The sequence below is a fragment of the Podarcis pityusensis genome (assembly GCF_964106645.2).
Source record: "Podarcis pityusensis genome assembly, chromosome: 7".
Classification (NCBI taxonomy): Eukaryota; Metazoa; Chordata; class Lepidosauria; order Squamata; family Lacertidae; genus Podarcis; species Podarcis pityusensis.
In genome coordinates, this window is record NC_138031.1 from 50,133,896 (window position 1) to 50,149,928 (window position 16,033).

General features: G+C 41.3%; 1 protein-coding gene across 8 annotated transcripts in view; it reads right to left on the reverse strand.

The window, feature by feature from the left end:
* Nucleotides 1-16,033, reverse strand: part of PIEZO2 (piezo type mechanosensitive ion channel component 2) — a 215,677-nt gene that overhangs the window by 170,177 nt on the left and 29,467 nt on the right. For all 8 annotated transcript variants that reach the window (XM_081014068.1, XM_081014067.1, XM_081014063.1 and 5 more), the window contains exon 2: nt 7,283-7,378. In XM_081014068.1, the coding sequence (XP_080870194.1) occupies nt 7,283-7,378 (96 nt within the window). The remainder of the gene's footprint in view (nt 1-7,282; nt 7,379-16,033) is intronic.

Consider the following 16,033-nt stretch of genomic DNA (forward strand, 5'->3'; position numbering starts at 1 on the left):
AATTTCATCTGAATGCTGTATCTCCCTAAATACCTGGGGGAAATGGAGGGGAGTGCTTAAAATCAAATGCCTAGTGTTGCACCATGGTCAAATAAATACAGTACAGCTTTCATTCATTAGTGTTCCCTTCTGAACTAACTAGGAGAGGTTCACGGCAAAAACTAAATAGGCTGGGAATTTTCACTAGGGTATAATGTCTGAACCATTTCAGAGAGTGAGAGGAGCAGTTTCTCATCTGAGAAATATAGAGATGTGACCACAGCCATTTTCTTCATTGCCCACTTCAGATGTAGAACAAGATCAATGTTGTTTGCAACAAAGTATGGGAGAGGTGAGCCTTCAAGCAAGAGAAATAAGCTGTGAATAAATATAGTCTATTTATTTATTTAAGAGGAAGGAAGTTTACCACAGCAGACAAATTTCAACTAGCACCAACTAGACAGTCTTCTAACAGTGAAGAGATTTATGGCACTGAAAGCAGTGCGACAACAAATGGTGGCATTGTCACAGTTCAGCTTGCTTGCCAATAGTGTACTGAGCCCTTTTAAAGAGCTCCTTCAGACATGTTCCTGGCTAGCTACAGTACTGTCTACATGGTCAATCCAGACACTCTTGCATATTCTTCAGCAAGGCCATATCAACAGCCAGATAATGGGAAACGGCTGCAACTACTTTTTTGAAAGAACTAAAAACCTGGCAGAGTTTACAGTGGAATGCATCTTGCCTTTATGTTGAGCGTAATAACAAAAATATATACCTAATGATGTAGTGGATCACCCTCCCCGCTTTTTATGATGACATAATAAAACACAATTGTTTAAACTAGAGTACTATTTAAAGGGGAGGCCCAACAAAGTGTTCTAATGAAAAACAGATGTACGTAGTTCTGCGTCTGCTACCATTTTATTTTTCAATATCTAAAAATGCCAACAAGCCACATTAACTTCCCCCTTTGCTCACCCTTGAGTATGCTACCATCCCCTGCACACAATCCAGACTCCTTCCAACACAGCACAATTAACTGAAATGCAAATGATAGGTCTTCCTTTTCTTTGCTTTTTTAGATAAATGAAATACAAAGAGCCCTTCATGTGTTATCAGTACGATCTAAGCTGCTGCACAGCTACTGGGGACATAACTAGTTGCTGTGTACTATCAATCTTTCCCTGTAAAAATAAAACAGAAAATGCTTCTCATCATACACATAGAGATGATGGCCTTATTGCTGATAGCGTAGGTTAGCATCTGTAGTGATATCACACACAATCTACTGTGTATTGGCAGTGGCAGCCCCTGGCAAAGACTAGCTTACTGGGGTTGCGTGGCAGGGGAGGATAAGGTGCCCATGGGCTGCTGTTCCATAGGATTCCAAAGCCCAAGGCAGCTGCTTCAGTCTACCTCATTGAGCATGTCAGCTCTGTGTAATGGACCCATATGATGACACATTGCATCTTGTAAAATCACTGGGAAAAGATGGACAGAAAGCTTAAACCTTCCCTGAAAACTGTTCACAGTTTCCTAAAAAGGTCCACATCCGTTTTTAAGAATCACTGCTATAAAAGCATACATTCATTTAAAGTATTTTTTCATACCCATTTTTGAAAAGTGTTGTTTTTCAAAACTACCATACTGCTACCACTCAGGTATGGAACACCTCAATTGTGAAGAACACACACCTCTGAACACGAACCATTCCCACACCACTGAGTAACAACTCTACACAAACATACACAGAATGGACTGAGGCTTATCTGAGAGGCTTTCAGGCAGACTTGAGCTTTGCCAACTCTTATTTAAATAATAATAATTACCCAAATATTTGAGGTACTACTATGAAAGCAATTAAGAAGGCCGGGGTGACTTCACTGCCTCATCTCCATCTTGTTTTTCTGTAAGATATAAACTTACAGGGGAAACTGACTTTTGTGCTGCCTAAAAGCGGAACCTGTGATAAAAAATATGGGCTGAATGTGAAGTGAATTGCCCCTGGTGGTAATTTTTATTCCACTGTTGGTTTGCAATTTGAGAGTATGTGAATTAAAGATTCAGGGTGAAGCAAACTTTTGAAGATCTGCCCTTAAATCAATTACTACTTCAGCAACTGGGATTTATCTGGAAGAAAATTATATTCTGCAGTCTTTGCTCACCATTCCACTCTATTCCACATCACCGCCATAAAGATAGATAGATATTTAATTTGACAGAATGTTTGAAGAGGAATGGCTTTATTTTGTGGGTGGAAACAACATAGTTTGACAACAGATTGATTTCTTCCTCTCTCACCATGTTCATAGATATTATTTGTTCTACTGGGTGGCTAGATCTATTTTTGTGACTTTTCTTCTTTGATCACTGAAAGGTGAAACAGGCAACACTGTAAATGTGAGCTCACTAGGGTAGGGAAAGCCAGTGTGGTGCCCTCCAGGTGTTGTGTACTACAACTCTCATCATCCCTGGTTTTGGTCATAACAGCTGGAGGTGATGAAATTTGTAGTCCAACACATCTGGAGATTGCCACATTGGCTACTCCTGCACTAGAACATATTCACAAACACTCAGCCTAGGGGACTTTTAGGAACAAGGTTTTACAGGAAGGGATACTTTCCTTTGATCATATTGAGATGAATAACAGTATGTTTTACTGCTTATTACCTTTATAATATTAGTGAAATAGCAGTTTCAAATACTAATATTAAAATACAGAACTCAGAGTATTTAAACTCTTTAAATCAGCCAGATCTGTAGTTTTCATATGTGAGAAGTGTTGCAAGTAAATAGGAAGACAGGGAAATTCATGCACGCAAATGAGAAATCCAGGTGCAATGGAAAATAAGAGGAGAAACAGCTGTTTGTAGAAGAACAAAATGGCACAGGAAGGAAGAGAAAAAGTGAAGATCAACGAAGAACAGTTTTAACATTAAGTAGCCCAGGGAAATCATCACCTTCCAAAATCTACATCAGACTGGAGGAAAAAGAAATAACTTAAGGAAGAATTAAATTAAATTAAGTGAACTGTATAAAGCCTAGTTACCCGAATAAACTAGTGAGTGATGGGGATAAAAATAGTGCAAAGGCTAAACAGAAGCATGCAGAAAAGCACAGGACGTCAGGAAGGTAGAAAGCAGTGTTTCCTCCCTCATTTATTTTACAGCAAGTTTGCTTTGTGAACCTTTGACTGTGATTCACCACTGAGGTATGGCAACTTCAGAAATAACAATAACAAATAACCCCACTTCCTGTTCCCTTTGAGACAGACAGAATGTGTGTGCTCATGTGTTTATAAAAGCACACACATGTATGGGAAGACTTCACAATAACTGTTTTCACACAAGTATCTCTGACACAGTCTGCAGCATAAAACCAGGACCAAATCACAGTTCGTCACACAAGCAGTGAGATAATAGTGACTGTAATATTAATTTGGATGCAATAAACGCAGGTTCAAACCTTAGCTAAAAAGTTTACTAGGTTACCCTAGGCAAGTCACTAACTTCCAGTGTAATCCTATCCACAGGATTAAAGGTAAAGGGACCCCTGACCATTACGTCCAGTCGTGACTGACTCTGGGGTTGCGGTGCTTATCTCGCTTTATTGGCCGAGGGAGCCGGCGTACAGCTTCCAGGTCATGTGGCCAGCATGAATGAGCTGCTTCTGGCGAACCACAGCAGCGCATGGAAACACCGTTTACCTTCCCACCGGAGCAGTACCTATTTATCTACTTGCACTTTGACGTGCTTTTGAACTGCTAGGTTGGCAGAAGCAGGGACTGAGCAATGGGAGCTCACCCCGTCGCGGGGATTCGAACCGCCAACCTTCTGATCTGCAAGTCCTAGGCTCTGTGGTTTAACCCACAGCACCACCCACGTCCCTATCCACAGGATTGTTATTAGATTAAAATAGCTTTGAGCTTCTGCAAAGAAAGTATGTAAAAACACTGGCAGTGTATCTAGGAACAGGCATGTGCAGGGGGTGGAGAGTAGGGTATTCTTGCCTTGGAGGGTTAAGGAGGCTGGGGCCCCCTGCCAGGAACCAGCTGCTTTTTTTGTTTCAGTTTATAACTTTATTGCAACTAGACTCCCACCCTGTACCTCAGACAAGCTCTTCAAGGGCTTGCCTAGGATTGGGAAGGTAATTGGGTACAATTCACCTTTGGCTAGAGAGCTACTTTGAATATACAGTGGTACCTCAGGTTACAAACACCTCGGGTTACAAACGCTTTGGGTTACAGACTCCGCTAACCCGAAAGTAGTACCTCAGGTTAAGAACTTTACCTCAGGATAAGAACAGAAATCGTGCACAGGTGGCGTGGCGGCAGCGGGAGGCCCTATTAGCTAAAGTGGTACCTCAGGTTAAGAATGGTTTCAGGTTAAGAACAGACCTCCAGAACGAATTAGGTACCACTGTAGTAAGAATGCTCATTTTCCACCCAAAATGTGGCACTACAGAAGACATTGAAAATACCAAGTCAGATGCACAAAAGTTCAGATCTAGCAGTATTCACTAGACAATCTGGTACAATGGGCTGAAACTGGATTTTGAATCCCTTCCCCTTGAAGGGATATTAGGAACCAGAAAGCTTGGGTGGCGCATATTCCTTCTATGATAAAAACTAAAATTGCTGCTGCCTGCGACTTCCTGTTAAGAGTGGACGCCAAGTTACCACGGTAACTAATGAGTGATATCTGGCCCACAGCTTTCTAGAGAAATGAAAGCTGTCCCTCAACACTGATGAGCATTGCCCAGATGGATTATCTGAAAGTAAAGTTAGCCAGTATAAAACATTAAAAGAAAATAGTACTGTATTAAAATTCTGAGCTAGAAGATTAAGGATGGCTGTCAAACATTAGTAGTGTTTTGCTTACAGAGAACTGCAGTGTTTAGGATGTCAATCATCCTTCCAGGTCCAGAAAGGTCCAGAAAAGAAATCACATAAAATGAAGACCATAAAAAGATTTTGAATCAGAAAACTGCACCCATATTCCCCTTAAGGTGCTCAATCTAGCCACTCATCTGTCATATTTACCATTTTAAGAGACACTTTAGCCAACATCTAGACATTTACTGTTGGATTTTTGCTTTGTTTTTTGCTCCGTTCTTCTAATTTTTCTGTAATAAAAAGTGTCTGACAGATTTAGCAACACTGTGAATTTCTAACACATAGAAACTTTCATTTTTCACTTCTGTATTTTACTTGCAAAAGCTCACCAGGAACTAAGTCCACACATTTATTATAGGAACTTTTCAAAGCACACAAAGAATAATACACTGTTTCCCCCTTCACATCGGTCTTCTTAAATATATTGTCAAAAAAGGAGAAGTATAGGTTTCCCCCATGAGTGAAATATCATGGATGGACTGCATGATCCTATTCTATATCTCTCAAGGCTGAATTCTCTTGCTGCTGCTTCCGAGTTTGGCAGTGTGGGGAGTGCTCTAGGACAGGGCCTGTCCCACAAAGGTTATTAAAAGAAATTGAGCAAATCTTCACTACTATAGTAGACTGTGTGCAAACACATACAGTGTGCAATGCCTGTCAGCTTCCAATACTTTCTCAAAGAGTGCATGTGAGTTAAACAAAGACCTTAATAAGTTTTGTTTATTTGTTTAATCCAGTGTTATGCTGAAAGACAATTACAGTGGTACCTCGGGTTACATACGCTTCAGGTTACAGACTCCGCTAACCCAGAAATAGTGCTTCAGGTTAAGAACTTTGCTTCAGGATGAGAACAAAAATTGTGCTCTGGCGGCACAGCAGCAGCAGGAGGCCCCATTAGCTAAGGTGGTGCTTCAGGTTAAGAACAGTTTCAGGTTAAGAACGGACCTCCGGAACAAATTAAGTACCGTATTTTTCGCTCTATAGGACGCACTTTTTCCCCTCCAAAAATGAAGGGGAAATGTGTGTGCGTCCTATGGGGCGAATGCAGGCTTTCACTGAAGCCTGGAGAGCGAGAGGCATCGGTGCGCACCGACACCTCTCGCTCTCCAGGCTCCAGGAAGCTATCTGCAAGCCTTGCGTACCCGGGGGGAGTTCCCCCGGGCACGCAAGGCTTGCGGGCGGCAGCCTGCAGCGCGGAGCACGGGGAGCCCTCCGGAGGACGCCCCATGCTTCGCGCAGGTGTCCGCAAGCCTTGCGTGCCCGGGGGGAGATCCCCCCGGGCGCGCATGGCTTGCGGGCGGCAGCCTGCAGCGCGGAGCACGGGGCGCCCTCCGGAGGACGCCCCGTGCTTCGCGCAGGTGTCGGCAAGCCTTGCCACCCGGGGGATCTGCCCCGGGAGCGCAAGGCTTGCGGGCGGCAGTCTGCAGCGCGGAGCACGGGGCGCCCTCCGGAGGACGCCCCGTGCTTCGCGCAGGTGTCTGCAGCCTGCCGTCCGGCTCATGGGGCGCCCTGAAGCAGAGCGCCCCTCAGGCCGGGCAGACATCGGCCAGCCCCACAAGCTCGGGGGACAAGGGGGAGGCGCAGCGCCGCCATCCCACTGTTCCCCGACCTGGTTTTGGGGGGGAAATAACGGGAAAAAAATTTTCCTTTATTTCCCCCCAAAAAAGTAGGTGCGTCCTATGGGACGGAGCGTCCTATGGAACGAAAAATACGGTACTTAACCCGAGGTACCACTGTATTATTTTCTACCTTAGACATGAACATGCAGAGTTAAGCCAATGGGGGGTTTAAAAAGTACAAGAACTAAAGTAATTAAGTTTTAGAAACAGCATTTGTACCTTGATTCTTAGTGAAAGGCAGCGCACACAACATAAAGTGTGGAAAAGGAAACGGGGGTATAATTCAATGTCATGTATTTCAGCTTGCCAGATGGAACAGTCCCCCGCTCCCTGCACAGTTCTGAGGGTTCTCTCAGCCTCCCACCTACAACCCAATTTCAGAGGTGTGGAAGGAGGAGAAGGGAAAACTTCATTGCACAAACAGAAGTCATTTACTCAGGGCTTCTGCTGATGAGTCTTGTCCAGTGAATCCTGCCCTTTAGTTCAAAAATACATGAATATTTTGCTTATTCAACAGAATTTAAAGGCAAAAAGTGCCATTTAAATAAGTCTTGTTCATTCATTTCAATGGATATACTATGAGTAAAACTTAATTGAATACCATCCAAAGAAACTGGATTAATCAAACTGTAATTACTTACTGAAGTGTTTGGTTTGTCCATAGTTTCATTTCTCTCTCAGATATATAGTCCACTATTTTTTTTAAAAAAGGGTTTCTGTAGCAACTTAATTTTTCACATCAGTTGCATCTATCTGCACCTTTTTTAAAAGCCAGAAACAGGCTTACCTTGCATTGTTGTTTTCGTAGGTTCCGAAAAAAGAGGAATGAGTAGCAGGTAGATGAGGTAGACAAATGAGAGTCCATTGTAGCGGAATGCACATGCTGTAGAGAGAAAGAGAGAAATGCAGGGGGGAAAGTGGATTAATGCTAATATTTCAGGGAAATGATTGCACAATCAACTGACCAGTGTATTGACATACGTTGCATTTCCATTACATTAATATGATCTACATTGAAATGCATTTTTCTTTTATTGTATTTTATGCTTAAGCTCTTACATTTTGTAAATTTATTAGACAGCCTTAATACAGAAGTGATTAATAAACTAACTTATTATCATTACCATCCACAGTGTAGGGTTATCAAGGTGACTGCAGCAAAAGGAAAAGGAAAAGACAATATACCTGCACACAGATTATGCCCTTTAAAATGAGAATATAACAAAATCCACAAACAACCAATTAAAAACACAGGTAATTTTGACTCTCATTTAATAATTAATGGCTAGAGCATGGGTAGGCAAACTAAGGCCCGGGGGCCAGATCTGTCCCCATTGCCTTCTAAATCTGGCCCACAGAAGTTCCGGGAATCAGCGTGTTTTTACATGAGTAGAATGTGTCCTTTTATTTAAAATGCATCTCTGGGTTATTTGTGGGGCATAGGAATTTGTTCAATTTTTTTCTTCAAAATATAGTCCGGCCCCCACAAGGTCTGAGGGACAGTGGACCGGCCCCCCACTGAAAAAGTTTGCTGACCCCTGGGCTAGAGCAAGCAGCTGACTGTATTTTCTGTGATCGTAGGGTTGGAATTTGCTATTAAGATTTGCTATAAGAAAATTCATCTGAGTTCCCCATGTGTAGACAAAGTACCGGGAAGATAACATTTTGATTGAGCTGTTTTTGCAAGGACAAACTTTCAAGTGTCAGGGCAGCCCTGTAAATTGACCTTCCATAATTTCTAATGATGAGACTTTTACACTAACCATTGAAGATACTCATCTGTGTCTAGGAACATTCAATTACAGTGGTGCCCCGCAAGACGAATGCCTCGCAAGACGGAAAACCCGCTAGACGAAAGGGTTTTCCATTTTCAATGCGCTTCGCAGGACGAATTTCCCTATGGGCTTGCTTCGCAAGACAAAAATGTCTTGCGAGTCTTGAGATTTTTTTTCCGCTTCCCCCCCCCTTTTTCTAAGCCGCTAAGCCTTTAATAGCCTTTTAGCAGCTAATCTGCTAAGCCGCTAAGCCTTTAATAGCCGCTAAACCGCTAATAGCGCTAATCCACTAAGCTGCTAATAGGGTTGCTTCGCAAGACGAAAAAACCGCTAGACGAAGATACTCGCGGAACGGATTAATTTAGTCTTGCGAGGCACCACTGTATGCTCAATACCTAGCAGGTCAATAATCAATGCTAGGTTGTAGTCCAAAGAACAGAAGTGACCAAACCATAAGCAAGGATGGCATTATGATTTGGAGAAAATATATGACTTCACAGTGAGCTTTATCACAAATTTATTGTATGAATTCAGAAGAGTTGTTATTAAGCCCTGTGGCTTATTAGAGAAATTGGAAAACTGAATCACCCACCAAGATAATTAAATAAAGCTTTCTCCTAAAGTGATTTGTGCCTCAAAATGCATTTAACACATTATTAGTACTCAAAGCTTTTAATCTAAAGGCCGTATGCACAACAGGATCATCCTTTTATCTCTCTACTGACTGCAGTGCTCAGTACTGCTACTGTAGAAACTTTTCATCAAGCGGGCGTGATGGGGTTACAACTGGAAAGGAGAAATCCAAAACAAGTTTCTTTCATGTGCAAACAACCTCTGCACATGCAAGGAGGTCTTGGGATTGAAGCCAAAGTGTTAGCTGTAGTCAAAAGTTGTGCAAATACTCACACACAAAAATCATGCAAACATATGAACCCAAATCAGGCTTTATCAATTTTCATTTTCTTTTTCTACATGTTGGAAAGCAACATTCATTTAATCAAAACATACACACAGCTTAACCCACATAGAATTATGTGAGTAGATCCCAGTATACTAGTGCTTCTCCTGTAGCAGCAATTCTAAGTCAACCTTTTCTTCACAAACAAGAAATAAGTTAATTGTACAGTGGGGCAAAACAGCAGACAGTTCAAAGTTTTAATTTTTTATGGTCGGTATTGCGCAAAAATAATATACATAAAGCCACAGAACATTTTTTTTCATTGTCATTATTGTATTTTCCCTTTAAGAATATTGGTCAGTGAGACACTGAATCAAGCAGAAGTTTCAGTATATCAATAAATATGTGTCTCTGGGCTGTTCTGTATGGCAAAAATATGGGGGGGGGGGGAATTAAGAGAAGGAAAAAAGCCAGCTTCAATCTAACGGCATGGCAGATGTTGAACTGTTATGAGGCCTACCACATTCAGCCTTTTCTCGTAGGGTAAGCCAAATGCAGAGGTGTCAGTGCAGGAATAGATATTTTTATTTATTTTCACAAAAACGTAACTATCCTCACTTAAATCAATAATATATCTCATAACTGAAAATCACGTTTAAATCTCAAAAATAATTCCTTGGAGAAATTAAGAGGTGGTAAACTAAAGCTGACATCTTTTGTTAATGTTTAGTAACAGTAGACCAGTGTTACCATTTCACTACTCTCATTCTTGTAATGGACCTATTTTGATCATCACAGAAACAGCTTCAAAAGCATCTGAGGCAACATTTAAATTATAAATTGAGCGGACATAATTATGCAAGTCCAGACAACAGGACTGAACATCACACATTAACATTCTAGTGTCAATTCCATGGGAAAGACCTATACATTCTGATTGCACTAATGTGGTTGGGTTATTTAAGTATTGACCCAGCCACATAGGAGAAATCAGACTTTGTCAGGCTGCGGATGATGATGATGATGATGATAAAGGCCCCTTTTCTTAATGAGCAAAGACAGTTAACTTGTCCCCTCACTCCGCTACCTATTTTAGCCTAGCAGCCAACAAAGGCATTTGCAAGTGGACACAGGTTTCCAAATATACTTTGTCTTCTTATCACATAAGAATACTTATAGGATTTGGGAACAAATGAGAAACTGCACATAGGGGCAGATTATTATTTTTTTAAAAAAGCCCTCATGGGGATCCCTGGAAGAAGCAAGAAATCATAAGCTGCATAACTTGCCGTTTAGCACAAATGAAGTTCCCTTCAAGGGAGCAACACTTTACAGAATAATGCGCTGCATTGTTTTTCAACAAATATTACAAGAAGGAAACAGGCTCAAACTGTATGTCAAGCAGGAATGGTGAATTTTGATTCCTTTCTGCAAAAGACGCCAGACACTTTAAATGACCTGCCTGAATACTGGAAGGAGAGATGTGGAATGGGGGGGGGGGGAGGATAAAGGAAGAGGGGGGGTAGTATTCTTATTATAGCTCTGTTGTATTATTGCCCATATGCAATAATGGTGTGTGAGAGGATATATGAAGTACTGTAACCAGGATAGGGGAGTTATAGGTCCTAGCAGAGTAAAGTCATTAAAAGTGAAGGAAGGAAGAAGTCAGGGTCCTCCCCCCCCCCCCCCCGGTCATTTGACAATCCTATGAAAACCACTGCTACAATAAAGCAAGGATCCTAGCTTTCTAACTGGTCACCAGAATGCATGCCCCAATTCAGCTTAATGTTAAGGCCGATATAAAGCCACTTTAAGCAATTGTTTTAAAAATAGAAAAACTGGGTAAAAATGCCTGGAAACAAACAAAGATAAATTCAGTCTTGCCAGTATGGGCAGAATTGTGCATGGCAATATATTTCCAAAGCATGTTAAGATAGAGAGAATTCTTCTTGCAGAATTTATTATTCTAATCCAGAGCTTTCCGAACTTTTCATGTTGGTGACACACTTTTTAAACATGCATTATTTCGCGACACACTAATTCAGTTTTACCAGCAAAAAGGAGATTAAACTAACCCCTTTCCAGCCCCAGGAGGATCGTGGGGAGCATTCGCACAACACACCCACACACTGCAGTCAACGCACGAACATGTCGCGACACACAGTTTGGAATGCTCTGTTCTAATCTGTTTAAATTTACATGCAGCAAAAGGAATGATTACATATTCCTCTGGAGCAAAGCCATTATAATCTAACTCAGGGGTAGTCAACCTTTTTATACCTACCGCCCACTAATGCATCTTTCTTGATGGGAAAATTTCTTTACTGCCCACCAATGCTTGATGGAAGGAGGATTCAACTTGTGCGGTGAACCCCCTACCGCCCACCTAGAATGCTGAAACATCCACTAGTGGGCGGTAGGGACCAGGTTGACAAGCCCTGATCTAACTGATATATCCATTAAGAGGGCTGAGATTTAATTCAGGGAAATAGTGGAAGGGTTTAGTACAACAATAATGGAATTCCACCTTTGGGAGAAACAATAAAAAGAAAATATTAGCATTCATCACTTGCTGTTTTAGGAAATTTCCCTTCTTCACATAGCACAGAGTTAAATTATGGAATTCTTTCACAATATATGGTGGTGGCCATCAATTCATAAAACTTTAAAGCAAGGGTTGGGCAAATTCATGGAGAATAATGCTATCAATGGCTACTAGTTCCAATAACTATGTGCTATTTCCAGGATCAGTAGCCCACCCACCAAATACACAAACATGTATTTACAGGTAGCAGAGAGGAGAGTGCTGCTTCTATGTCCCCAACTGAAGCTTCCATCAAAAAGTGGGGCAAAATTACACATAGCCCACCCACAGAGCTCGCAGCTCTCACAAGGGAGCACCCATGACCATTTTTTTTATTAAAAAAACCCCATACCCTTAAAAACAAAACAAAAAATCATGGCAAATTTTTCATCATCTCCTTGCAAAAAAAGTCCTTTAATATTAAAGCAATATATTATTCTATGTGGGAACATATTTAACACTTTTGAAAAATGAGATTAGTGAAAAAAGTGCCACCAAGTAATCTCAGTGGGGGCAAATATACCTTTACACAGATTTCGTCCATGCATAAATTCTGACCTTTTTACTGAAATAGTCACTACTCGTTTTGAGTTCAGAATGCTGGATAACCAGCTGGTATAAATTAAAAGGAGCCTCATGGCACTGGCAGCAACTGTAAATCAGACTCCACAGGTGCCAAGACAAACATGCTCATGTATACCAGCTGACCCTGTAGATCTTTAACTAAACCCACTTACTGTGCTTCAGAGAGTACCACCACAATGAAGAGCTTCAGTGGCTTGCTATCATCACAATCCCAATATCTGCATTTAACAAGAAACAGGGAGGAGACTGCTTTCTTCAAGATGTCATACTTTGCTAATTATTTAATTCAGTATGAAAGGTTCACTCAGAAATGTTCCATAGAGTTTAAGTTCTGATGCACTCAGTTCAGCCCTTGCACGATTCAGAAATGAAGCAATAATTTTTATGGCTGTTTTTTAAGTAACTGGCAATAAACTGAATCTGAATAGATTATTATTTATATCCAAAGACACTTATTCCACCTCCTTAGTGTCACCCCATATTGCCTCTACTCAAAAATTTTGCCATTGTTTAAAATTGTCACTTTTTTCCTCTCAGTTTTACTCCATCCCTGATTGACTCAAACCTCTGCTGGTGTTTAAAACTGCCATTTTCCTCTACGTCCATCCTCCCTGATTTACTAAAACTTTTGCTGTTTAAACCACCACTTTCCCCATCAATATTCCTCTCTTCTCACGCCCATGCCATGGTCACTGGTGTTGTGCAACCTGCCTTCTTTGTTTGCTACCCAATACCTGACACCACTCTGACTTCATGTAAGTCCATGTTCGTTATGAGGTACTACGAATCTTCCAACAGGGGTTGCACAATGACAGTCTTACATTTTATATGAAGGTTTCATCAAATGTTTGTGAGTGCTAAGTTTTGTGGTATATAGTTTATCAAAAATAATAAAACCACATTACTTTTTCACAATGATCTGCCAAGGTATCCCTTATGTCAACTCAAATGTAGGTTTCCATTTATCATTAAAACGGTGTACTCCTTTCTAAGCAGCAGAAATCATAACATGGGTTCATCAGTTCAGGAAACAGGTGGTCATGACTTGAGCAAAGATGATAACTCAACATGCAATCAGCCTACTAATTAGTAAGATAAGCTAGTAGATGTTTGGACTTTAAAGTGAACTATACACAAACCAGAAGAGCTCTTGATTAATTAATCCCTCACACAATAGTCATTTCCACTTTCTCTCTCGTTGTACTTGCTATTTCAGTTAAGTCAGAAAAGGAGAAAGACATCAAAGAATTTTCTTGCCAAATACTTGTGCAGCTCACCTAAAATGCATAAGAACAACTCTGTTATGATTCCAAAACCACTAGAGATAAATTGATATGGGCATACATTTTTAAACTCATGACCCTTTCCTGCTCAGTGTATAGAAATGGCAGTGTTAGAAACTGAGATATTAAAGCTAGGAGCTAAATGGCACCTTAAACAACAGAATATTTAGGCGCACATTTTTATAAGAAGAATACAATTAATTACAGCTAAAATATTATGTTCATTTTTCACATGGTCCAGTCCTTCCCCTGCCCACCCCCTAATAATCTTAAGAGGGTCTCTTCTCCAGTCTTCAGAGGGTAGCTGGAAATGGGGAGGCAGAAAAAGGTCCTCCTTTCCTTCCACTGCAGTTTTACTCTGAAATCTTAGGCACAGTACTGCACCCAGAGCTCAGAAACTGCTTGCCCTAATGAATTTCCCTGTCGCAAAATGTGCCTAGAACAATGGGAGTTTCAAACACTGAGAAAGGGATGGGTTGTAACAGGAATACAACCTACAGAAGGAGTGCATTACACCAAATAATACCTGACTTTTTTTAAAAAAAGGTTGTGGACATCTAATCAGCGGCAAACCTGAAAAACGCCAGAGATTTATATGCTGAACAAGAACACAGCAGTGCATTCTTGCTAGCAATGCATTCTTGCTTGTAACTGACTAGCAAGTTTGAGGTTGAATACAAAGGTTTATTTGGAAAGTAACATGTGCATCATTTCCCAACGCAGAAATGCAGAGACGGGGAAAGATGCATCTGATGCACTTCTGCCAGTCATACAGCTTTTAATGATATGGAGGGGGCTACGGGGAGGGGGCTACAGGGAGGGGAAGCAGTGAGTCAGCAATTAATGGTTGTAAAGTAATAAATAAATAACAACAGCAACACATTTTTATTTGTACCCCATAATCATAACAACAATAATAAATTATTTGTACCCCGGCCGGAGCCGGGCTCAGAGCGGCTAACATCATATAAGTAATACAATATGCTCGATTACTCGAACTTTTCATTGCACTTGAACCAGCAAGAGAACAAACTAAGCCACTACTCAGCAACTTCAAAAACAAACAAACAAACAGGGACCCTATTTTGAACAGAAGGAACACTTGAGGGCCAACAACATAGGCTGTCCAGGTCCACTCATGGGGGAGCCAAGATACAAAATAGCTCTGAGGCAGTGACTCCAATTGGACTTGAGTTTGGGGCCCAAACCCAGAGCCCCTAGTTCAGATGTCCACAAACTACCTAGAAACCAGCAGATGATGGATATAGGGAAGAGTGATGAGTCTTTTTAAGAAACTTTTGAAAGCAAGCCATCAGCTCATCTGCCACTGCCAGCCTGCTACCACATCATCCTCGGAGTTCACAGGTCAAATGCCCCTGAAAATTCGTCATTCCCATTGCCAGGGGGACTGCATGTGAAAAAATGGCTGACCCCCCAGGGCTTATAGGCAATGCCTTTTTGTTTTCTGCATGATAGCCATGGAAGCAGACACTAGTTTCCCAGGAGCACTTGAGGTTTTAAATTTCACTGTGCACAGTGTGACAGCCCCAAGCAATAGCAGCCAAGCTGTCAGACCCATGGCTCTCCTGGCTGCTTCCCAGCATGAGCACGTAGGCAATGACACACATCTGTTTTGCTAGAAAACAAAAATTGTGGAAGTAAGGCCTCCAGTTCCAATGGCTTTGAGGAAACATTCAGAGGGAAAACATTCCAGACTAATATAAGCAAAGTCATAATTTGGACATGATACTGCTGTGAAACCCATGAAAAATAACTTTTTATCCCATTATTTTAGAAATGCATAGGCATTAAAGACTCTACCCCAATGCTGCTAATTGAAATGCTGTGGTTTTTATACAGCAGATGTGTTTTGCTTAGTGGTTTCTAGGATCACCGTGTAGAATTCAGTGGTGTTCGCTGTTTCGTGGCTAAGTGATGTTGATACAATGCACCCAAATCTCCACATCAATAGCACTATATAGTGGTTGTTCTCCAAGGCCTAATAGCAAAAAATGCTGTATTTTGTATTAGTGAATACACGCTTCAGTTTAAGTTGGCTCAACATAAACTGCTAATCCACTCACAAAGGGTGACAAAATGAGGACCTGGTTATTTTGAACAAGGCCTGTGACACTGTGCCCCAACACATTTTGCAAAGATTTCAATGAACAAAGAAAAATGTCAGCAAAGTATCATTGACTTAAAGTAGCTATTAAATGTGGCCACCTGCTGATGTGAGGGTGTTGGTTGCAAACGTTTGCAGATGCAATTGGGTCTCATTGACCCCAAAAGCAGGATTAGCAAACTTTCCACAGTGTGTTGTTGTTGTTGCTTAGTCGTGTCCGACTCTTCGTGACCCCATGGACCAGAGCACGCCAGGCACTCCTGTCTTCCACTGTAGGTATGATGAAAA